The 25,754-nt window shown below is 40.9% G+C and overlaps 1 protein-coding gene across 1 annotated transcript in view; it reads right to left on the bottom strand.

Moving 5' to 3' along the window:
• The window catches only part of LOC100564843 (alpha-2-macroglobulin), a 76,721-nt gene that overhangs the window by 44,474 nt on the left and 6,493 nt on the right, over positions 1-25,754 (bottom strand). Inside the window, exons 4-8 of the mRNA XM_008105773.3 lie at positions 23,989-24,041; positions 10,549-10,569; positions 7,050-7,218; positions 4,782-4,866; positions 355-478 (exon numbers count right to left, since the gene is read on the bottom strand). Coding sequence (XP_008103980.1) covers positions 355-478; positions 4,782-4,866; positions 7,050-7,218; positions 10,549-10,569; positions 23,989-24,041 — 452 coding nt within the window. The remainder of the gene's footprint in view (positions 1-354; positions 479-4,781; positions 4,867-7,049; positions 7,219-10,548; positions 10,570-23,988; positions 24,042-25,754) is intronic.

The following is a 25,754-nucleotide window of genomic DNA, read 5'->3' as shown; positions in this document are numbered from 1 at the left end:
TTCTTTTTCTATACATTTATAGCCTACACATGAAATGTGTGAAGGCACACAAAAATATATCCACATCACCCCAGAAAGCATTTGGGCTTGCTATGGGGACCTGTTGCCCATGGCGAAGGTCTCAGAAGAAATGTGCACTTTTGTCCCAAAATGTATTCCTATATAAAAGCTGGGAAACCACCAGTTAATGGTGATATGGATGATAGCTAATGCAGGACCCAAGAGAGGGCTGGATTTATCCCCATGCCCTGAGGACTTCCCTTTGCTCTATGAATTATCAAAGGTAGATCTTAAATAATAGTTTATGATCCCCAAAAATAGTTTCATTCCCTTGCTATTTGGTGGCTAATTTACCTCTCCACTGAATTCTTTACACACAGCCTCTGACTCTTTTCCATAACAATCATTCCAAGGGCTGGAATACGGACGGCAAATCTGGACCTTCACCAGGCCCGGGACAGGCTTCCCATAAGTGTACCTGTGAATCAGAAGGAGGCATGGTAATAGAGAGAGCAGACACTGAATTGTGAAGAAGACTTTGAAACATTATGGTGCAGTGGTCAGACCTCACCTGGAATGACACTGTGGCCAGCTTGGAGCACCACAATTCAAGGATATTGACAAGCTGGAAAGTGTCCAGAGAAGGGCCACCAAAATGTGAAATGTTTTGAAACCCTGACTCCTTATGAGGAATGGCTCAAGGAGCTGGGGATGTTTAGTTTGGAGAATAGAAGGTTGAGCGGGAACATGATAGCCATTTTTAGATATTTGAAAGGATATTGAGGAGGGGCAAGCATATTTTCTCCTGCTTGAGAGACTGTGAAATGGAGTAATGCATTCAAACTGCAGGAAAAGAGATTCCACTTAAACTATAAAAAACAATTTTGATGGTAAGAGTTGTTTGTGGAATATGCTTCCTAGCACCATAGTTCCTCCTGACAAAACCACCTGCTACAAGATCTGTAAAGCTTCAAGACCTCTAGTCCATATTCAACTAGATTGAACCAGGTCCAAAATTCTGGTAGTTTGTAGTTCTATGGCTATGGTGAACCTATCTTGGGATTTTCTGGGACTGAGAGGAGATAAATAAATATAATCTATATAAATAAAAATGTAATGTCTGTCAGTGAGGGACCTCATATTTCCCAAACTACTCCATGGATCGCTATGAAATTTGAACATAACATAGCATTCGAACTGCCTACTCTCACAAACCTAACACACCTGAGAAAGGTAAAATCAAACTCCAAAGCAACAGCCAATCAGTCTGCTCCTCCCTTAGCTACCATCCTAACAGATGGCTCCTCCCCTTAGCAATGGCCAAGCAATGGCTAAGCAGTCTCCACCCTTTAGCAACCGGTGTGGACGGGGCCGCAAGGGATGACTGGGCCCACCTCTTCACCACTGACGAGGAGTTACGTGACGGGAAGGCTCTGAGGCCTAGCCATGGAAAGGGTGTCAGGAGCAACTACAGAAACTGCAAGCCTCTTCTGGTGTGAGACAATTGGCTGTCAGCAAGGATGTTACTCAGGAGATACTTGGATGTTTTACCATCCTGTGGGAGGCTTCTCTTTATATATCTGTGGAAGGTCCAGGGTGGGAGAAAGAACTCTTTTCTCCTACAGGGAAGTGTAACTGTTCCAATTGACCAACTTGATTAGCATTACATAGCCTTACTGCTTCAAACCCTGGCTACTTCCTACATGGGGGAATCCTTTGCTAGGAGGTGTTAGCTGGCCCTGATTGTTTTTCTAAGTGGTGTTTATTTACTGCAAGAAGTGTTGCAATTGGCCAACTAGATTACCCTTGCTGCTTCTGGTGTGAGAGAGTTATCCAGGGGACACCTGCATGTTTTACCACTCTGTGGGAGGCTTCTCTTTATATATCTGTGGAAGGTCCAGTGTGGGAGAAAGAACTCTTTTCTGAGTATTTTTCATTAAACCAGACTGGGCCACAGCAACATGTGGCCGGGTACAGCTAGTTATAATAATAAATAATAATGAGAGTGTGTGGGAGTGGGTTTCCATGGCTGAATGGGGATTTGAACCCTGGTCTCCAGAGTCATAGCCCAATGTTTATACCCGAATGCCATGCAGCCCTGAATTCTAGATGGTATAAAACAAGATGTGATGAGTAGTGATGATAGGTTAGCAGATTTTGGAAAAGTTACACTTTTGAGAGCTTTGCCAAGAGATTATCACAAATGCCAACTGTGGTCCAGAGTAGAATTGCTGTTTTTAAAATTATAACTCCTGAAACCTCTCTGTACCAGCATTGTCATGAAGACTTTTACAACAAAAGTTAAAACATCCTGCTCAGACTGAACAGAATATCCCACTTCTGACACCAAAAATGTTGTGAATAACTTTTCAATAACTTTAAAGCATAGGTTCTTTTTATTGCAGTTTCAGTCTGAGAGGTATAGCAGAACCTTTACAGAACAACAAAGAACAACATTTAGACATACAGACATACAGATTCTATGCAACTACAAAGGCTCACCTTTTTTTGACTGTGATCCTAATTCTATTAATAATAAGTTGTTGCTGGTCCCACTTACCCACCCTGTTCCAAATTTGTCACAAAAAGAAACATTCAAATCCTTCCAGACAGATGGCCATGGTGCCACTGAGAGGCTACAATGCCTATGCAGCAGCAATAGGGAGAAGGGGCTCACCCCCCTTTTCTCCCCGCACTGCCGAGTGGGGAATTGATAGCGGAGACCCCCGCTTTTAAACTCATCTGACCTGCGGCAGGGAGTTCCACAGATCCGGATCACCAGCGAAGTGGGAAAGTGTTCCCACCGCAACAAATTATTATTAAATTCTTTTCATTACTTTCCCCCAGCCCTAACATTGTAACAAATTCCTAAATAAAAGTATCCTTTCTTTTAACTTGAAATCCTCTCAAGTGGTTATTTTGTATCCCTTTTCTGACTCCTTTGCATGAAATCCTCTCTCCTTTCCTCCACTAACCCATGCCGCCATTCAAACTCTGATGGGGAGCCGTGCGCACTCTCCCTGCCATTGAGTAACATGGCGGACGGAACAATTTGACCCATAACTTCATCAAAAATACTCCAAGCATGCCTATCTTTTATATTTAACCCTTTTGGAGGCTCCTGGTTCTGGGACAACCAACAGCGCCAGAATCGGTCCACTTTAAAGCTCCAAATCAGCTGACTGTCAAAAAGCCGGTTCCGCTTGCTTCTTTCTCAATCGCAGCCGCTCCTCGGCTCTCGTGGCTGACGGGTTGCCTCCGCAAGAACTTTTCCAGGGCTGCTGGTGGTGGACTGCCATCCTCCCTGGGAGAGAGGTGTAGTTTCTCCAAGGACCAGTTGTGATCTCTACAGCGGCAAGAGCTCCCGGATGAATTTCTTCGGTTCATTCATTCATTTTTATGAATGAACGGATTCTTCATTCACATACTTACCTACAGTTTCATGAATTGCTGGTCTCTCAAGGACTGAAATCAACTTTAATTCTTTTACTTTATTTTTATGAACCTCCAGATGCCTGAGCTGCTTATGAACTTTCCATGAACTATGACCCACATGTCCATGAATTTCCTCTATTGTCTATGAACTCTGTGCATGAACTTTGACTATACTATAAATTGCTGGAACACACACTCTGAATTCCCCAAGTACTCTACATGAATTTCCCCTCGGTGAATGTATGGCATATCTTAGATATTATTTTAATTGTTACTTTAGATATCATTCCCTGGTATATTTTAATCAATGAAGTCATAGCCTGAACTTCAGTTAACCCCAAAAATTCCCGCCTTCCCTTCACCCTGTATTCTGGGCTTCACACATATAAGAGGATAAACTGTCACCATAAGATTTAATCTATGTTGCATCTGCATGACCCATAGAGAGAGATTGAGCCACCCCAGTTCGGAGCAGCCCCCCGGATGATAAGATCTCATATGGTAATGTTGACCACAAACTCATCCGGACCCCTGGGGAGCCGTAGGAAGGCCCCCGCTGGTCCTGCCACCATAACCCCATAGTGTCAATGTTTGCTGTCACCTCCGCCACACCTTAGGTGTTCATGAACTGTGTACTTGCGTAAAGAACCCCAGACATTCCAAATGGCTCTATTCAAAAAAGCAATAATCCTAGATTATCTTAGAAGGCGCTAGCCTCAGGTAATCACTTTGCATATCTCCACTGATTCATTCACCAAAATCCATTGTCTAGCTGGCTCCCGCCTCCCCCAACCTGATTGGCCCTGACAGAGGCAAAGGTTGTTCCTTATTGGCCAAGGCGCGGGGCGGGAAACGAAGCTCCCGCCTAGTGCGGCGCCCTCGACCTATCAGCAGCCAGATGGGCGGAGGGATGGGGTGGGAAGTTCAAACAGACTTCAAACTTGGAAATGTATAAAATGGCTTTATTTTCACCGAAATGTTACATCTTGCATGTCGAATGATCGCTGCTTGATGTCCTTTTCAGCTGAATCGCTGAATAAACACTTTGATGGTTTTTCCTTCAACTTGGCAGAGCCTTTTCCTTTCGGTCTCAGGTAAATTATATTCCGGGTTATTTTCTACTTTTCGGTCGGCTCGCCAAGGTTCGTTCCCTCATCTGAGAGATGGATCGGATCTCCCTCACAGGGTTGATCCCTACTAAAACGCGGTCGATAACAGCATGACAGAGAGGTCATTAAACTTAGTTTCCCAAGCCACAAAGGCTAGTCAGCATTTATGATTATCCTTTAAAAAGCTCTCAGTGCCCTGGTTTCAGAGAGGAGAAAGAGAAACCTAGTGTCACTTACATGCCACAGACGGTCACTTCCAGTTGTTTGCTCATGATGGTTATAACCTTGGGTGCTTTCACCAGAACCTCATATTTGGGCAACACTACAGGAAGTTAAGAAATAGATAAGTAGATAGAGAAGAGCCAAAGACAACAACCATACAGTTCTCTAGAAATCACTTTTCAAAGAGAATAAATCTGGTTCCATACAATAAAGGCAGGAAAAGAAAAAAACAAAGGAAAAAGTGGAGCTGGGTGTGTTTAGCCTGCAGAAGAGAAGGTTGAGAGGAGACATGAGAGCCATGTTTAAATATGTGAATGGATGTTATAAGGGAGAGGGAGCAGGCTTGTTTTTTGCTGCCATGAAAACTAGGGACACTTCCAGACATCACTTAAATGTGACCGAAGCGAGTTTAAGACACCCACTTAGGTGCACATTTTAGTCCTCACACCTCCCCCAAAACCTGCTCTTTCCCGGGGGGGGGGGTCTAGATGCCCTCCCGGTATCTTCCAGAAGGGCACTCAGACACCCAGAAGCCTCCCAAAAGAAGCCCATAAAAGTTAAAAACAATTTACCCGGTAGCCATTAAAGTACTTTTGGAGTCCTCATGGACTGAAAAAATGATGTGCCAGGAGACTTGGGGGGGGGGGGGGGTGAGGAGGAAAACCACACCTCCCCATCTCCACATCTGGAAAGACCCAGATCTTCTCAAAAAACTGATCTTATCAGGTATCACATCAATTCAGGACAAAGCAAGGTTTACCAGCTTTGTCTTGAATTAATTCGGTTTTACCGGAGGCGTTGTTTGGTCACCTCCAGTAAAAGCACACAAGCTCACACATTTTGGGCCCTGTCTGGATGGGCCCTAGGACTCAATGGAGCAAATGGTTCAAATGATAGGAAAGGAGATTCCACCTGAACATTAGGAAGAGCTTCATGACTATAAGAAGAGCTGTTCAAGAATGGAACTCTCTGCCTTGGAGTCCTGTGGAGGCTCCATCCTTAGAGGGTTTTAAACAGAGGCTGGAAGTGTTTGGCTAAGACTTTGATTATGCTTTTCCTGCAAGGAAGGGAGTTGTACTACATGGCCCATGTGGTCTCTTCGATTCTATGGATGTTATGGCACTTTTAAAATAACCCCCCTACGCCTTTCTCTCTCTCTAGAAATCTCTATCTTCTTCAGTGTGACTCTATGAACAACTTCTGCTGGAGGTTTTCCATAAAAGCACGCTGGAGAATCACTACTTTATATGATTTCTGCAGTGAGAATCATTTCTGTCCAGAGACAAAAAAACACCTGATGCAAGAAGAATGGCTGACAAAGAAGTGTGAATTAGAAATCCTTGACTAATTTTAAGAAAGATTGGAACTTATTTATCTTTCTTTCTACAGAAAAGATGGGGGACAAGTTTCAGCTATCAATTTCCAAATTAGGAGAGTGTTATTAAAAGTAGAGATCAGGATACATAATATCTAAAGGGAACGGAAAACAAGAAGCAAAAATCAATTGGCAATGAGTATGACACTTGTAGGTTACTAGAGTGGGATTGTTAATGTGTTCGTCGTAGATATAGTTGTTGTAGTTGGGTTTTACAAATTATGAAAAACTCTTCTCTTTCTGATTTATTAATTTTTTTTGGACTTTTGTATTTCTCGATAAAAATCAAAGTTAAAAAAATAACGAAACAAAGCTAAATCTTTGCTGAAGATAATGCTCCATCTTTAGGATCCTGAGACCTACCATCCCATGCACCTTGACTACTTATGGCCATGTTTTCTGATAGGCTAGTTCCTCAAGTGACTACTTTTGTCATGAAAATCCTAGACATTCATTGGGGCTCAGTTGGCAAATGGGCTTCAGTCACAGTGAAGAACCAAGGACCTCATCACACTTACAAATTGTTAGTGTCCTAGCATGCTTTCTAGCTAGTTGAGGGATGAATGGGCATGCAGCCCATCACACAACGTCCCTCAACTTCCGATGGAGACCCCGCCCTCAACCAGAATGGAAGCGTCCATAAAGGAGACTCAAAGCAGCTATTTCATTGAGAGAATAAATTAAATCCATAAAAGTGAGACCTTCAAATTGGAAGTGTATTTTTATAATTACCAGTTTGATTTGATTTTCATGCATGTGGCTAATCTGAATGGCCATTTGGTGCTGTTCTAAATATATATGGAACATGTTCCAATGGTCTGTTGACTGCAATGAAGTAATGTATGTATATAACCCTAAAAAACTATCAATAATTATGGACTCATCTACTGGCATGAGGGGGGTCTTACCATATTCCTTCACCTCAAAGGTCTGCTCCACATTACTCCCCGAAGGTTTCTTCACCACCACTTTGTAGGTGCCTTGTTTGGGCTCCGACGTCAGAGGGAAAGAGAGCTGCACGAGGCCTACCTTCAGCTCCACATTTTGCCACTGGAACAAGCGATTCCTCTTGGGGTCCTAGAAATCATATGGCAATACGGTCATTCCTGGGACAGGGCCTTGTTCCTTGCTGGTGGAACTCAAGCAGATATGAGGACTCCTTGGTTCTCAAATTCTTTGACTTCCAATTCTCCCAGTCCCTTGTGTGTTGGCTCTGCACTGTAGAATCAATATTTTAACTACTGGGGCTCAATGCCATGCAATTATGAGGTTTGCAATTTGGCAAGCCACTGAATATGATGAGACATGAACAGCCATGAATGTTGGTATCTATGGAAGATCCTGGGACCAAACATCAGCAGATACCAAAGGAAATAGGTTGCCTATAAATGGATAACAAGAATAAGGGTTCATCTACAGCAGGCATGGGCGAGCTTCGGCCCTACAGGTGTTTTGGACTTCAACTCCCACCAATTCAAACAGCTGGTTGGCTGTTAGGAATTGTGGGAGTTGAAATTCAAAACACCTGGAGGGCCCAAGTTTGCCCATGCCTGATCTACAGGGTAGAATTAATGCACTTTGACTCCACTTTAACTGTATAGCTCAATGCTATGAACCCTGGGATTTATAGTTTCCAGAAAATACTGGAAGGGTTTGGTGGGCATTGACCTTGAGTTTTGGAGTTGTAGTTCACCTACATCCAGAGAGCCCTGTGGACTCAAACAATGATGGATCTGGACCAAACTTGGCACAAGTACTCAATATGCCCAAATGTGAATACTGGTGGAATTTGGGGGGAATAGACCTTGACATTTGAGAGTTGTAGTTGCAGGGATTTATAGTTCACCTGCAAGCAAGGAGCCCCTTGAACCCCACCAACTATAGAATTGGGCAAATTGGGCTTTTGTTGGGAAGATTTGCCATGCGTTTCCAAAAAGGAAGAGGACAGGTGAAGAAATCTTCAACCTTCTCTGCCAAAGAGGTTTCTAAGACCATCATAAATAAGTGTTTTCTGATGGTCTTTGGTGACCCCTCTGACACCCCCTTGTGACTCCCCCAAGGGTCCTGATCCCCAGGTTGAGAAACGCTGGTCTAAATGCACTCTGAGACTTAATTTTTGGACTCTTAAGTCAAATAAAACCAAGCCACATACTTTTATTGACATATTGGGAAGAGTCCGGATGTTTGCAGGAGTTAAACTCATTTTAAAAATTCCAAATCTCAGAAAAACAACAACTCAGAGGGGACAGAGATCCAAAAATTCACCCTTATGGACTGAAAGGGTTGATAAATAATTGTCTAGGTGCTCTTATAGTTGATCCTTTTGGCCATTACCCAGACTGACAACTGAAAGACCAAACAATACCCAAGCTATGTGGATCATATCTGTAATTGGTTTTGGGTTTTTTTATAATTGAAAATCTAAACCAACTAAGTGATATTAATGCGTTAAAAAGTCCAGCTTTATATCTTTCCCACATCAAATACTAAATCTTAAAACATGGGTTTAGGATTGGCATGAGCCAATTTAAACAAAATGCACTGCCAAGTCACTCTGCGTAGGATTTCAGAGATGGATAATGTTTAAGAGCCCCCCCCCACCCCACCCCCCAAAAATGTTATCTATCTGATAAAAAGCCTATTTGCTCTAGATAATCCACGGTAATGGTCTAATTCACTGGAAGTATCTTCTTGAGCAAGATAAAACAGAATGTGAATGACACCACAGTCACTGGTTACTTGGAATGGTATCAAATGCAGCGGAGGAGAATATAATGGCACAGTTCTGCTGAGACTGGCAGCAACAATATTGTCCTCACAAATCAATAATTTCTCTGCCATCTCATCAGAAGCAGCCCATAGTCGGAATGGGGCAGCAGCTCGCCCCAAATGGTTAATGCACTTAGACATCACTTAAACTGCAATGCCTCCATGAAATGGGATTATGCGGTCTGTAATTTCATGAAGTCTTTGGCCTTCTCCATCAAAGTGTGCAGGTGTCTTACCAAACTGCATTGAGCTATGGCAGTTCAAGTGGTATCAAATTGTGTTAATTTAGCAGTCGAGATGCACACTTGGCCACAGCAGTCCTTGCACTCGTAGTGGCCCATATCATCCTTTAAAATAACTGTTTTCATTTTGCATTGCCTTTCACTGATTTTATTGTTCATCATTCATAAAGTGTTATATGTGTCTGGATATAATATTTAAAACAAATAAAACATTATTTGGCGCACTGGAAAATTGTCAGAACCTGCATCTTCCAGAACTCCTCCTAGTTCTACTTTCCCCGAAAAAGTCATTATTGTTTCATTACAGGTTGAGTGCCCTTATCCAAGATGTTCATAAGTGTTTTGGATTTTTTTCAGATTCCGACATATCTGTATTGGCATCTATGCAAATAAGGAGAGAACATGGAGACTGGGTCCATGTCTAAACATAACATTCATTTATGTTTCTCATACACCTTTTATACATAGACTGAAGATAATTTTATCTATCCATCAAGCTATATAAGTCAAATAATGTTTGTAGATCTGTATGTATGTTGTCCATTTGTACCATAGAGACTGTTGCTTGGAGAAGGAAGGAAGGAAGGAAGGAAGGAAGGAAGGAAGGAAGGAAGGAAGGAAGGAAGGAAGGAAGGAAGGAAGGAAGGAGGGAGGGAGGGAGGGAGGAAAAAAGAGGGGAGCAAGAGAAGGGAAAGGGGGAAAGTATGAATGAGAAAAAAGAAAGAAAGAAAGAAGGGAAAAGAAAGAAAGGGAAGAAAGTAGGAATGAAGAAAGGAATGGAAGAGAGAAAAATAAGGAAGAGGAAGGAAGGAAGGAATGAAAAAAGAAAAGAAGGTGTTTGAGGGAAAGCAAGGACAATAGACAGACAGACAGACAGCTAGATGAACCACAAAGAAAGCCTGTCCACTGTTGTGGTGCCAATGACACCCTGGCAATAATAAACAACTTTATTTGTATTCCACTCTATCTCTCCAAAGGGACTCAGGGTGGATTCCAACATACAACGGCAAACACTGAATGTCTCCATAACCAACAAATATTGACACAAAATCCCAGGGAAACCCCACATATGAAAATAACATTAAAAACCTAATATCAAATTAAAACCTAACACCAGTAAATTAAAGCTAACATCAATAAATTAAACTACACATAGTCAAACGAAATTATATAATAACAAAAATTCTAAACAAACAATGTCGTGTACAGACACTAGTACAAAGTTTTAGGGGATTGAATCACTGGAAGGTGTCACTATCGTAGGTATCCAGGTGGACAAATTGGGAATATTTCAGATTTTGGAATTCCAGATAAGGGATACTCATCCTGTATTTAAAACTGGCTTGGGTTGGTATATGAAAGGAAGTAGATGGGGAAGGAAAAAAATACAACTTACCTGGATGTAAACCAAAGGAAACTGTGGAGACAAAACAAAAAGAGATGAGAAGACGATAGAAAATCTGTGAATGCCAAAATATTTGATAGGTCATTTTGCTCCCTTCCTCTGCCATACCCATGAAATACATTGCCAGGTGCATCCATACCAGGTATCTTTCAATTTTATGTTTTATACAAGATTTCTTCTGAGAATTGCAAATAGCCCCAGTCTCCTACTTAGGGCTCATCTTGTTAAGGCTGAAAGTGAAAACCGTAAACTGCCAAAGTTTCCAGCAAATGTCAGAGTATCCCCCGGCTTTGCTTAAAGTGGGGCAAAGTTGGTTTAAACAACAAAAAAGGGGATAGCAACCCAGTCATATCTATCTATCTATCTATCTATCTATCTATCTATCTATCTATCTATCTATCTACCTACCTATCTATCTATCTATCTATCTATCTATCTATCTATCTATCTATCTATCTATCTATTACGGTCGATGACCAGCACCAAAAAATGAACAAACGTTGGAACATATACATTTAGGTATAAAGAAACACTGTCAAAAGCAAAGTTAAAACCCAATATTGAATATGATAGTTCAATGGTATTGAACATTTATATGCTAAAATGACAATGGTAAATACTGAAATAAATATTAAAACCTTCTAAGCCTGTGACAGCATCTTGCGCTGACAAGTTATTGCTGCTGCACAAAAGCTAGCAACTTTGGCAGTAATTTTGGAGTGTTGGTCAGCCAAAAGATAATCAACATAAAACCTTTACACAGCCTTTATAGATTTCAAGTCTGCATTTGATTCAATTTCAAGAAACAGACTTTCGAGGAAACTTGAGACCACCAACATAGACGGGCGCCTGCTGGTTCTCATTCACAGCCTTTATGAAAAACAAATCTGCAAGTTGAGATGTAACCACGAAGGCCATCTGACTAGACCAATAGCCTCACTTATGGGACTAGGTTGTGTTCTTGCTCCCACGTTGTTTAATATTTATATTAACTCCCTGGTGAACTCACTCTCAGAAATAGACCCTCACCCCCCCCCCCCATTGGCTGGGAGAGCAATATCGGTTTTAATTTATGCAGATGATGCAGTATTTTTATCATTAATATGTGTTGGGATGAGACGGCTTCTAAAAATGTTAGATGTGTACTGTAATACTGAACAACTGTTGTATCCCACCCTACACCTGAGCTGTCAGGTGAGCCTGAGGTTGGGCCTGTTTTGTACCTGCACCTGACCTGTCAGATGAATCTGGGTTGGGCCTAGGATTCCCGTGCAGCCAGAGGTAAATGATTCTGTACAGCCAGATTTAGATGAGGCTGCTGTTCCTGAGGATTCTGGGAGCAGGCATACAATGGTTTTAAGAAGGCGGTTATGAGAGGCCATTTTATTAGACAAAAATCATGGATGAACAAACAAAAAAATCAGAAACTTCAAAAAGTCCAAGAGTTAATTACAGAAATGGAAGACAAACTTAAAAAATCACCCAAACAGCAGAAGTATAAAAAAGAATTAGAAATGCTGAAAGTACAAAAAGACAACTTAGAATTAGAACAATTAGCTAAGAAGTTAAAATATATTAAACAAGACCACTTTCAAAATGCAAATAAACCAAACAAATGGCTTGTAAGGAAAATTGGAAGGAAAAAACAAAAACAACATATATTCAAAATAGAGGAGGGAGGCAAGAGCTACTGGTCAGATAAAGAAACAAAGAGAGAATTTAAACAAACCAATAAACGAACAAGAAATAAAGGCAGCAATTAGGAAAATGGACTCAAATAAAGCACCGGGTCCAGACGGATTTACGGCAGCGTATTATAAAACATTTGAACAGGAATTAACACCTTATCTCAAGAAACTTATGAACGGTATTCTAAACCAGGAAAAGATACCGGAAACATGGAAGGAAGCCAATATAACCATTATACATAAAGAAGGATCCGACTCGGTAAACGTTAAAAACTATAGACCTATCTCCCTTTTGAACATCGACTATAAAATATTTACAAATATACTATCAGAAAGAATGAAGAAATTTTTAATTGATCTGATTAAAGAGGACTGTAAAGAAGTGTGATGACAGGGATGGAATCTTTTTGGATCCCACCGCTGCCACCAAATTGCGAAGGATTCACCTTCTACCTCTATGTATTCCACTTTTCAATGTTGTCGCTGCCACCACCTTTGAAAGATGCTTTGCTCAAATAATAAGCAACATTTGAAGAAACAGTAACTTGTTTATTTATAGCACAAAGCTTGATGGTTGCAAGAATGTTATATCTTGAGGTGAACAATGTTACATCTGTACAGTAAATGTTGCAAGATTTCTCAATAGTTTCACTGAGCTTAGTATGGTATCAGCTTTATATTACTTGTTTCTTTCAGTTAGGAATACTGTCCTTCTTGAACTTAGTTGACCTGTACCCGATCAAACTTGGACTGGGGAGTTTAACTGGTCAACCCTAGTCTTCCTTGACTTAGGGATGCAGCCTCAGCTCTTTAGTTATCTCTACTAAAGGCTCAGCAACTTTAATTTTAGCCCTTCTCCGCTAAAACTCTCTAGCTGCTCAACTTCCTCCCACAATCTCTTCTCTCGATCACCCTCCTTTCTCACTGAACAGAACCAACTGCTCTGCTCAACCGACAAACTCCAACTGCCGAATTCCAACTGCTAAATTTTTGAATTCTAAGGCTTCCACCAGCAAGGTGAAGCCACGCCCCTTTTCCTGGCCATGCCTTAGAGGCTCCCAGCTTCTTTATAAGAATAGCTGAAATATATAACCTTAAACAGTCAACCCTAACATAGCAATCATGAATAAAACACAATGATCATGACATCTTTACATACCTTCCAACCCGGAAAGATTATTTTTGCTTTTTCTAGACCCAGAATAAGCAAAAATAATAGAGAGTAACACCAAATACATATCTATACATAAACATAGCATCATACCTTAAACTCTAAATACAAACCTATAAGTCTTCCGATCAAGGTGCTCTGGATAGAGCATCAGCTACTACATTACATTTGCCCTTTATATGTTTAATATCAAATGTAAAGTCCTGTAGTGATAAACTCCATCTCAATAATTTGTTATTGGTCCCTTTTACATTATCCAACCATCTTAGGGGTGCGTGATCAGTTTGTAACGTAAACTTCCTTCCCCACAAGTATGGTTTCAGTTTCTTTATGGACCAAATTATCAAGTAACATTCCTTCTCGATTGTGGACATGCTAAGCTCATTAGAATGCCACTTCTTACTGAGGAATAGTATGGGCCTATCCTCTCCATCTTCATCAATTTGACTTAGGACTGCTCCTAGTCCAGTGTCTGAAGCGTCACAAGTTAAAATAAATGGGTTATCAAAATTTGGGGCTTTTCCAATCCTTTCTAGTAAATCATCCAAACGGGGCATCGGATACATGTCGTTTTGGGTGATTTTATTTAACCGCCGGTAATCTATGCAAAACCTTACGGTTTTGTCTGGCTTCTTTACTAACACTATGGGCGAAGCCCAAGGGCTGTTAGATGGCACGATTATATCCAAATCTAACATCTCCCTGACCTCTTGCTCTATGCATTCGCTTATCTTACCCGTTACCCTATAGGGAGGGGATGCTATCGGTGCGGCGTCACCGGTACATATTTTATGTTGCACTCCCTGCACTCTCCCGGGTAAATCCGAAAACATGACTTTATACTTAGCCAAGATTCCTTTAACCTCTCTTTGTTGTGATGGAGATAAGTCTGAATTTATGGATACTTTATCCAAGTTTCTATGTATCTCCCTATCACCTTCCCAAAATGAAAAAGGACCTGTATCTTCCTCTGATACTATACAGTAAACATTTGCCGACCTATTTACATACGGCTTAATCATGTTTACATGCACCCGTTTCTCAATCCCCAATCGTTCATCTAGGATGTCACAGTTCACATGGTTCTGCTTCCTGACGATCCTCCACAGTCCAGTCCAGTCCATCTGTAGTTTGTTGTTCTTGTTGGGTGTTAAAACAGGACCTCATCTCCGACGTTGAAGTCTCGGGGTCTCGACGTTGCGTCGTACCGGATCTTTTGTTGCTCCTGGGCCGTCATAAGATGTTCCTGGGCGATGTCCCTGGCCATCTTTAATGTTGACTGAAGATCTTTGATGTAGTCGTCGACAGGAACAGGATCTGGCATAGGACTTGCTTCCCAGTGCTCTCTGATCAAATCAAGGGGTCCACGAGCCTTCCTTCCGAATAACAGTTCAAAAGGCGAGTAACCAGTGCTGTCCTGTGGGACTGATCGATATGCAAATAACAGCTGCTGCAACTTGGTGTCCCAGTCGTGGGGTCTCTGCTGGCTATAGGCCTTGATCATTTTCACTAGTTTTTTGTTCAGGTTTTCTACTAGGCCATTCGTTTGCGGATGATAAGGTGTGGACGTTAGGTGTTTAATTCCGCACAACTCTAATAACTTCTTCATTAGCCGCGAGGTGAACTGAGTCCCCAGGTCTGACACAAGCTCTCTGGGAAATCCAGTCCTTCCCCAAATTGATAACAGCGCATTGGCTATGGTGGAAGTTTCAATATTGGTCAAAGCCACTGCATCTGGATACCTGGTTGCATAGTCTATTACTGTGAGGATATATTTGTATCCTCTCCGACTGGGCTTATACAAAGGACCAACTAGATCAATCCCTACTCGGAAAAAGGGTTCCCCAACAACCGGCATGGGAACTAAAGGAGCTTTGGTCTTATCTCTTCCCGTGCTAAACCTTTGGCAAGTATCGCACGACCTGCAAAACTCCTTGATATGTTGATACATGCCAGGCCAGAAAAAGTTCTTGCTGATTCTTTGGGCGGTTTTTCTAACCCCCAGATGCCCTCCTTGTGGATTGTCATGGGCCACATCTAACAGTTGTTTCCTGTAGTTTACAGGTACCACTATTTGGGTACGTGTTTCTGGCTTATTCAAAGTCTTATGGCTTGTACTTTTCCTGTATAAAACTCCCTCCTTAAGTACGAACTTAGGAGTTTTACTTTCTTCTGTTCCTGTGGCGCTCTGAGCTTGCAAGAACAAAGGTTGTAATGTTTCATCTGCTAGCTGCTCTCGCAGTATCCCTTGTTTTCCCTCTATTCCGCTGACCAACTCAGTGATGTTCGAACTAGACTCAGGAAGTTGCTCTGAGCTAGCTTGGATGGTCAAACACTTGGCTTTTGGAGTGTGGACCTCAGAGCCGGCCCTAGATAATTTTCAAGTGTAAGCGAACAGAATTTTGGTGCCCCCTCCCGAATTTTGCCATCCCCCCCCCGAATTTTGCCACCCCCCAAAAAAACCGAATAGCTCAAAAATAAAAGTATAGCAGAGTCTCACTTATCCAACGTTCTGGATTATCCAACACATTTTTGTAGTCAATGTTTTCAATATATCGTGATATTTTGGTGCTAAATTCGTAAATACAGTAATTACTACATAGCATTATTGCGTATTGAACTACTTTTTTCTGTCAAATTTGTTGTATAACATGATGTTTTGGTGCTTAATTTGTAAAATCATAACCTAAATTGATTTTTAATAGGCTTTTCCTTAATCCCTCCTTATTATCCAAGATATTCGCTTATCCAAGCTTCTGCCGGCCTGTTTATGTTGGATAAGTGAGACTCTACTGTATTGCTACATTCACACTTGCCTCAAACAGACAAGAACTCTTTCTCCCACCCTGGACATTATTCCACAGATAAATAAACCCCACTTGCCTTTCTTCCTGAATCCTACAGACCAGAAGTAGGGAACTTTATTTTTTGATTTTATTTTATTTTTACATTTTCCCCCTTTTTATTTTTTCTCTTTTTCTTTTGTCTTTTGGCATTGCCATGTTTCTTTTATCATATATATGTAAAACCTGAATAAATATTTTAAAAGAAGAAGAAGAAGAAGTGGTTTGATAAAGCTATATGAAGTTATCTGAACCAACTCTGTACCCACATATTCAACCATCAATAGCTTGAAAATATTTTTTCAATCCAAAAGGACATCATTTCACTAACCCACTGGAGACATGATAGTTACCTTTATGCAGGATGACTTGAAAGAAAAAAAGAGGAGAGACTTGAGAGAGAAAAAAGGACCTGTCCTAACAGATGACTATCCAGCCTCTGCTTTAAAAAAGCACCAGATAGGCAGATAAGCAGACTCCCAGGCAAGGAGATACAATTAAAACCCTCCCGACAGATGGCCATCCAGCCTCTGCTTTAAAAAAACAACAGATAAGCAAACTTCCCCAGATTCCCAAGCAAGGAGATACAATTAGAACCCTCCCAATAGATGGCCATCCAGCCTCTGCTTTAAAAAAGCACCAGATAAGCAGATAAGCAGACTCCCAGGCAAGGAGATACAATTAGACCCCTCCCAATAGATGGCCATCCAGCCTCTGCTTTAAAAAAGCACCAGATAAACAGATAAGAATACTCCCAGGCAAGGAGATACAATTAGAATCCTCCCAATAGATGGCCATCCAGCCTCTGCTTTAAAAAAGCACCAGGGAAGGAAATTTCCTCAGACTCCCAGGCAAGGAGATACAATTAGAACCCTCCCAATAGATGGCCATCCAGCCTCTGCTTTAAAAAAAGCACCAGATAAGCAGATAAGCATACTCCCAGGCAAGGAGATACAATTAGAACCCTCCCAATAGATGGCCATCCAGCCTCTGCTTTAAAAAAAGCACCAGATAAGCAGATAAGCATACTCCCAGGCAAGGAGATACAATTAGAACCCTCCCAATAGATGGCCATCCAGCCTCTGCTTTAAAAAAGCACCAGATAAGTAGATAAGCAGACTCCCAGGCAAGGAGATACAATTCCCTATAGATGGCCATCCAACTTCTTTCTCCCACTCTGGACCTTCTACAGATATATAAACCCCACTTACTTAGCTTCCAACAGACCTCAAAACCTCTGAGGATGCCTGCCACAGGCCCCTGAGGGCGAGCGAAGGGCCTGGAGGCCGGGAGAAGGCCCCGTTGGGTGGATCCAGGCCTCGGAGGCCGGGAGAAGGCCCAGGAGGGCGGATCCAGGCCTCAGAGTTTGGAGAGAGAGAGAGAGAGAGAGGGGGGGGGGGGGGAGAGAGGAGAGAGAAGGGAAGAAAAAGCCATGCCTGCCGCTGCCGAACATGGAAGGCTTCAACTGAGGCCTATCGCATTAGCCGTCGACGGAGCCAGTGGTCCCCGCGGGGGGGGGGGGGGGGCACTCAATGGCGCCCCTGGGGACCTGCGCCCCAAGCGGGGGCTTCATTGGCCTCCATATTGAACCGGCACTGGTGGACCTCCATGTTGCCTTCATGTTTATCAGCTTCTTTCTGCCAATTCCTAACTTTTCCATTTAAATCATTCCCAATCAAACATTTGTATGGGATGTCCGCGCAGACAGCGAAGTCCCATAATCCTTCCCAGCCTTTGTACTTGATGGGTAAGGATACTACAGGGGTTGGTATCGACGGACCTATCCCCTTTAAATTTATCTCTGAAGAGGGATGTTGGTATCTCTGTGGGACCACTTCAGGACGTATAATACAGACATCCGACCCAGTGTCTCTCCATCCCTGCGTGTGTATCTCATCTATGACAATAGATTCTAAATAGTCTTCAGAGACTTCTCTTGAAAGGATAAATAAACATTGTTTTTCTTTTGGCCTCGCATCAGGGCTTCTAGACTTAACTTCAGGTTCCACTTCTTGTTCTAATGGAGCTCTATTTACAAAGAACGTAGACCTGTCTTTCTTGATTAAGTTACATTGGTATCTAAGATGCCCTGGCCTTCCACAATGGTAACATTTTATCTTTTCCTCAGGCCTGGCTTGGCCTGCAACTGCCTCATGCTTCCTATAGGCGGTGTTTTCTCCTGAACCTCCCCTTTGCATCTGTGTGCGTGCGTGAGGGTAAAACGTCGGCTTTAGAGGTTTTTTCTCTTTTGGTTCTTCCTCCTTCCTAAAACCTTCTTTCAAGGTAATTAGCTGGTCAATCATAACTGCAGCTTCGTTGGCTGTCTTTGGGTTTCGGTCTTGAATTAGCCATCTGTATTCTGAGGGAACTAGGTGAAAGAGCTGCTCCAGCTTCAATAGTTCCTTAAGTTGCAGAAAGGAATCTACTTCAGAAGTCCTCACCCAGCTGTCAAAGTATTGAGCTTGCTTTGAAGCAACTTGCGCAAAACTTTGGTGTCTGTCCCTCTTTAAAGTTCTGAACTTTAATCTGTAAAATTCAGGCGTCAACTGAAACTTTTGTTGTACCTGCAGTTTAAACATCTTATAATCTCTGTGAGTGTCTTCAGCCATATCACTATATATTTCCAGAAGCTTTCCACTAATTTGTGGCCTCAGATATAACATCCATTTGTCTTCACTCACTTCAAAATCTTTACAGCACCTTTCAAAGGATATAAGGAACTTTTCTATATCATCTTCCTTGTTATATCTGGGAAACCTTTTTAAAATTACGTCAGGTGCTTCAGCTCTCAAATCCCCTTCTTGGGTATCAGCATGAGGTTGAGAGTGTGTCAATCTTTGCTTCTCCAAATCTATTTCCATTCTCCTCAACTCTGCCTGTCTGGCTCTCTCCTCAGCTTGTCTCTCTTTCTCTTTTTCCTCTATCTTTTTCAATTCCAATTCAGCCTGTAATTCTAATTTCCTCATTTCTAATTGATATTTCATCATTGCTTCTGACATGGTGGTCTGTTGTTCCGAATCTGAACTCTCTCCCTCTTGGTATACCTCTACCTCTCCTGCTCCTCTTTTCTGCTTTCTGGTGGCCATTCTTTATAACTTTTACCTCAGAAATTTTATTGAGCGATCTTAGGCACCAAATTAGGGATGTTATACGTATCCTAGGCACTGAATCAGTCTTTGTTACACGTATCCCAGGCACTGAATCAGTCTTTGTTACACGGATCCCAGGCACTGAATCAGTCTTTGTTACACGGATCCCAGGCACTGAATCAGTCTTTGTTACACGGATCCCACCGCTGCCACCAAATGTAAAGAAGTGTGATGACAGGGATGGAATCTTTTTGGATCCCACCGCTGCCACCAAATTGCGAAGGATTCACCTTCTACCTCTATGTATTCCACTTTTCAATGTTGTCGCTGCCACCACCTTTGAAAGATGCTTTGCTCAAATAATAAGCAACATTTGAAGAAACAGTAACTTGTTTATTTATAGCACAAAGCTTGATGGTTGCAAGAATGTTATATCTTGAGGTGAACAATGTTACATCTGTACAGTAAATGTTGCAAGATTTCTCAATAGTTTCACTGAGCTTAGTATGGTATCAGCTTTATATTACTTGTTTCTTTCAGTTAGGAATACTGTCCTTCTTGAACTTAGTTGACCTGTACCCGATCAAACTTGGACTGGGGAGTTTAACTGGTCAACCCTAGTCTTCCTTGACTTAGGGATGCAGCCTCAGCTCTTTAGTTATCTCTACTAAAGGCTCAGCAACTTTAATTTTAGCCCTTCTCCGCTAAAACTCTCTAGCTGCTCAACTTCCACAATCTCTTCTCTCGATCACCCTCCTTTCTCACTGAACAGAACCAACTGCTCTGCTCAACCGACAAACTCCAACTGCCGAATTCCAACTGCTAAATTTTTGAATTCTAAGGCTTCCACCAGCAAGGTGAAGCCACGCCCCTTTTCCTGGCCATGCCTTAGAGGCTCCCAGCTTCTGTATAAGAATAGCTGAAATATATAATCTTAAACAGTCAACCCTAACATAGCAATCATGAATAAAACACAATGATCATGACATCTTTACAAGGACCAAACAGGATTTTTGCCAAATAGACATTTAAGGGATAATGTGAGAATAATAATTGATATCCTAGAATACTACGAAGCTAACAGTCAAAAAGAAATGGCCTTAATGGCGGTGGACGCAGAAAAGGCCTTTGACAATATCAACTGGGATTTTTTCAAAATTTTAATGAAAGAAATAGATATTGGCTACCAATTTTCAAATGCAATAGATGCTATATATAAAGAACAAACAGCAAAAATACTAATTAATGGTTTAGAATCGAAGAAAATAAAAATACAAAAAGGCACTCGACAAGGATGTCCGTTGTCCCCACTCATCTTCATATTTGCGATAGAAATTTTACTCAACGCTATAAGAGAAGACTCGAATCTCAAAGGGACTAAAATTAGGAATCTACATTACAAAACAAGAGCATTTGCGGATGATTTGATTTTTATAATTGAAAACCCTATAGAAGATATTCAAAAATGGATTGAGAAAATAAATGAATTTGGCATAGTAGCAGGGTTTATGTTAAATAAGAAAAAGTCGATGATCCTAACCAAAAATATTAATAAAAAAGAACAAGAAAAACTGAAGGAAATCTCAGGCTTACAACTCACAAATAAAATTAACTATTTGGGAATTAAAATTACAGCTAAAAACTCACAGCTACTAAAGAATAACTATGAGGAAAAATGGGTCGAAATAAAGAAAAATTTGGAAAACTGGAAAAACTTAAACCTTTCACTCTTGGGAAGGATTTCGGTGATCAAAATGAACATTCTCCCTAAAATGTTATTTCTATTTCAAAACTTACCAATAATTAGGAACCAGACATTGCTTCAAAAGTGGAAAAAAGACTTAAAAATTTTTGTGTGGCAAGGGAAAAGATCTAGAATAAAATATACAAATTTAATAGACGAAACAAAAAGAGGGGGATTGGGTATGCCGGACTTAAAATCGTATTACGAAGCCTGTGCCCTTCTATATGTAAAGGACTGGACTACTTTAAAAAGAGACTCGATAATAAATCTCGAAGGCCATGACCTACGTACAGGCTGGCATGCATACCTGTGGTATGATAAAATGAAATCAGAAAAGAATTTTGGCAATCACTTTATAAGAACAGCGGTAATAAAAGTATGGAATAAATATAAATCAAGAATATATCCAAAAACTCCATTATGGATTTCGCCTCTTGAAGCATGCCAAAGGAGACTATCTGGTATGGAGAAATGGCCTCTTTATAAAGACATATTAGTACAGGTGTGAGGACAAACAGAAATGAGAGCTCAAGAGGACATAAATGCAAAGTTCACAAATATCTCATGGTTCCAACACAGACAGTTAAGGGAGTTCTTCAACAAAGATAGGAAACAATGTTTTATGAATAAAGAAACATTTTGGGACAGAATAATGACTTCGGAAAAAAAAGTGATAACAAAACTTTACAGACATATACTGGAATGGGCTACTGAGGAAGAAATAGTCAAGGAATGTATGACAAAATGGGCAGCAAATTTTGGGAGAACAATTCAAATGGAGCAATGGGAAACTATGTGGAATCAAAAAATGAAGCAAATGTATTCATATGACTTGAAAGAAAATTGGATTAAAATGTTCCACAGATGGTACATAACGCCACAGAAATTAGGTTATTATTATAAGGACATGAATACCGCCTGTTGGAAATGTAAACAGCATGAAGGAACTTTTTTCCATATGTGGTGGTCGTGTGATAAGGTGAAAAAATATTGGAAAACTATATATGAAAGTATTCAAAAATTTTTAAAAATTAACTACCAACTCAAACCAGAACTTTTCCTTTTAGGAATTACTGAACTGAAGCTAACAGAAAATGAGGAACTGTTGATTAACTATATGACGACGGCAGCAAGGATCACATATGCAAAGTATTGGAGACAGGAGGAAATACCGGACGTAGACCAATGGTTACTCAAATTAATGGAAATTAAAAATATGGATAGACTAACATATATAATAACTAAACACCAAGGAGTGCCTAAGAGATGTACAGACTGGAAACCATTATTAGTCTATATCCAGCAAAGAAGAATGACAACATTTATGTAGAGATAAAGACTGAGGTTTCAAATTTAAGGTATTGACCGACAATATTTGAAATTATGAAACATGTAAAAATAAGTTGATAACACGAACAGGAAAAAAAAGACACCAACAATTGGAAAGAAAAAAAAAATCTCGGGGTTAGAAAATTCTTGCCATAGAGAAGCAGATCCATAAATGGAAGGAAACAAATTCAGGGGGAAAGACTTCTCCCTAGAGACAATCTGGTATAGATATGGATGGAAGTCAAGTCAGACAGGTTTTTTTCCTTTTTTTCTTCTCTTTTTTTTAAAATGTATTTTATCTTTATTTTTTTACTTTTTCTTAAACCATTACCCCCTCCTCTCCTCCCCTCCTATCCAATTTCCTAATTTCCTACTTTCCTATAACCAAAATGTTCCCCCACTTTTACTGTTAACCTTTGAAATCTAAATAAAGTATTTAAAAAAAAAGAGAGCAGCTTGAACCACATTCCTTGAGAAAGTCAAGGTCGAGTTATCCCTTGGCAGATGGGCATTCCAGTCTTGATAAGAGTAATGAGGCTGACAGAAAGAAAGCAATATGTCAACAGAGAAAAGAAAGGGAGGTTTTGAGAAGAAGCAAATGGTTATTAATGAGAAAGGGTTTCGAAGAAACTTCCCATGGAAAGTGGCCTTGATTCTAGCTTTAAGAGGAACCGCTTCTGTGAGAGAATTCAGAGGTGGTAACTTTGCTCATCAAGAGGCTTGATCCTGCTTCCTGGACTCTTGTTTCATGTTTTCTTTGTTTCATGCCAAGCTCCTGTAAGCCTAGTATCTTGAGTTTTGTCCCAGTTCTTGTTCTTATTCCTGGGTATTTTGGATTAGCAAGTCATGTTCCTGAAAGCCTTGCATTTTGAATCTCTTGTTCCGGTTCATGATCCTGTTCTTTGTTCCAGTTCATGATCCTGTTCCTTGGACTAATTTTGATTACCTTGATTGAAGTTTATTCTTGTATTTGGATTTCTATGGACCCTTGCTTCAAGATTCTCAAGTGTCTCATACCTTGTGGACTAAAACTTTGTTTTATTGACTTTAAACTTTGATTTGCTATTGCTTACATATTACCTTCAATAAACAGCTTGCATTACTTATACCTGGGGCTCCAGTGTGGTTTAAGGTGTTTCTGGAGCCTAGGGGTGCAACAGCAACCCAGTCATGTTCCCATCTAAATAGCACATCAGGCCACATCCAGCTATCCAGTCTGCCCCAAATATTTGCAATACTCTGGAGATTCCAGCAAACTGTGGAGGATAAACTTTGCCTGAATTGAGCAAAGTTGGCTGAAACCCCAACACCAGAATATTCCCCAGAAATAGCTATGCTTCATGAAGACATCCACCCTTCTATTCGATGCAATTGTGGGTTTTGGGGCTAGTATAAACAGCAAAATGTGGTCAAAGGGCTATTGCTCAGGCAACAAGGGAATGTAATTGTTAAGAGCTCCTCCCAGGTTGTCAACCCAGATGTCATACATTTCAATTATCTTTCAGAAAACCAAGGGAAATTTAAAAACAACTGAAGAAGTGCTGTGATAAATGATGCCAAAATTTACCTTCCCATTCAAGGGATGGAAGTTTTCATCCATAGAGGCAATCCGAAACATGACTGAGAAAGGAAGCAGAGAAAACCATTACCTTAGGATTCAGCAAAGGAAGAAAGAAGAATTCTCTAGCTCTTGAAAAGTGGGCACAGAGCTGTAGCTATTGAGGGAGGTGCAAAAGGAAGCACTGGCCCCTCCATAATGGCTCTGATCCATCTAAGCCAGTGGTTCTCAACCTTCCTTATGCTGCAACCCCTTAATACAGTTCCTCATGTTGCGGTGACCCCCAACCATAACATTATTTTCATTGCTACTTCATAACTGTAATTTTGCTACAAGAGCTGCAAGGCCAAGAACAAGCCATGAAAGTCAAGACAAAGATCCACCCAGAGGAAAGGTGTTCTTACCATACATCAAGGGAACCACTGACCACATAGGCAAACTAATGAAGGAGCACAACCTACAAACTATCTACAGACCCACAAAGAAAATCCAACAAATGCTACGGTCAGCAAAGGACAAGAGGGATCCTCTCTCTTCTGCAGGAGTCTACCGGATACCATGCAGCTGTGGACAAGAATACATAGGGACCACCAAACGCAGCGCCCAAACAAGAGTCAAAGAACATGAAAGGCACTGCAGACTAATTCAACCAGAGAAATCAGCCATAGCAGAGCATTTGATGAACCAGCCTGGACACAGAATATTATTTGAGAACACAGAAATGCTGGACCATTCCAACAACTATCATGTCAGACTACACAGAGAAGCCATTGAAATCCACAAGCATGTGGACAACTTCAACAGAAAGGAAGAAACCATGAAAATGAACAAAATCTGGCTACCAGTATTACAAAACTCCAAAATCAAAACAGTGGATGGGAACCAACACTCTGAACAAAGGATGCCCCCAGGCAAGAGACAAAACATTTCCAATGCTAATTGGGGTGATTAACTGAAACATTAATGCTGGCTTCCCAGTGACAAAGGACTCTTGCCACACCCTGGACTCTACACAGATATATATTCTTTCCTTGCCTTACTTAGTTTATCCATACCTCACAACCTCTGAGGATGCCTGACATAGATGTGGGCGAAACGTCAGGAGAGAATACTTCTGGAACATGGCCACACAGCCCGAAAGACATACAACATCCCTGTGATCCCGGCCATGAAAGCCTTCGACAACAAATTTTGCTACTGTTGCAAATGGTAATATAAATATCTGATATGCAGGATCTATTTTCATTCACCGGACCAAATTTGGCACAAATATCTGATACGCCCAAATTTGAATACTGGTGGGGTTGGGGGGGATTGATTTTGTCATTTGGGAGTTGTAATTGCCGGGGTATATAGTTAACCTACAATCAAACCTACAATTCAATTATGAATGTTATATGTAAGTTAATTTTTTAACTGATTTATAGTGTATTGTACTGTTTTTATATGTCTGTTTTATTGTAAGCCGCCCTGAGTCCCCTGTTGGGTGAGAAGGGCGGGATATAAATATTGTAATAAATAAATAAATAAGAGCATTCTGAACTCCACCAATGAAGGAACTTAACCAAACTTGGCACACAGAACTCCCATGACCAACAAAAAATACTGGAAAGGTTTGGTGGACATTAACCTTGAGTTTGGGAGTTGTAGTTCATCTACATTGAGAGAGCACTGTGGACTCAAACAATGATGGATCTGGACAAACTTGGCACGAATACTCAATATGCCCAAATGTGAACACTGGTGGATTTTGGGGAAAATAGACCTTGATATCT

The sequence above is a fragment of the Anolis carolinensis genome, chromosome 2 (assembly GCF_035594765.1).
Source record: "Anolis carolinensis isolate JA03-04 chromosome 2, rAnoCar3.1.pri, whole genome shotgun sequence".
Lineage (NCBI taxonomy): Eukaryota > Metazoa > Chordata > Lepidosauria > Squamata > Dactyloidae > Anolis > Anolis carolinensis.
This window is presented reverse-complemented; position numbering and strand designations above follow the sequence as displayed.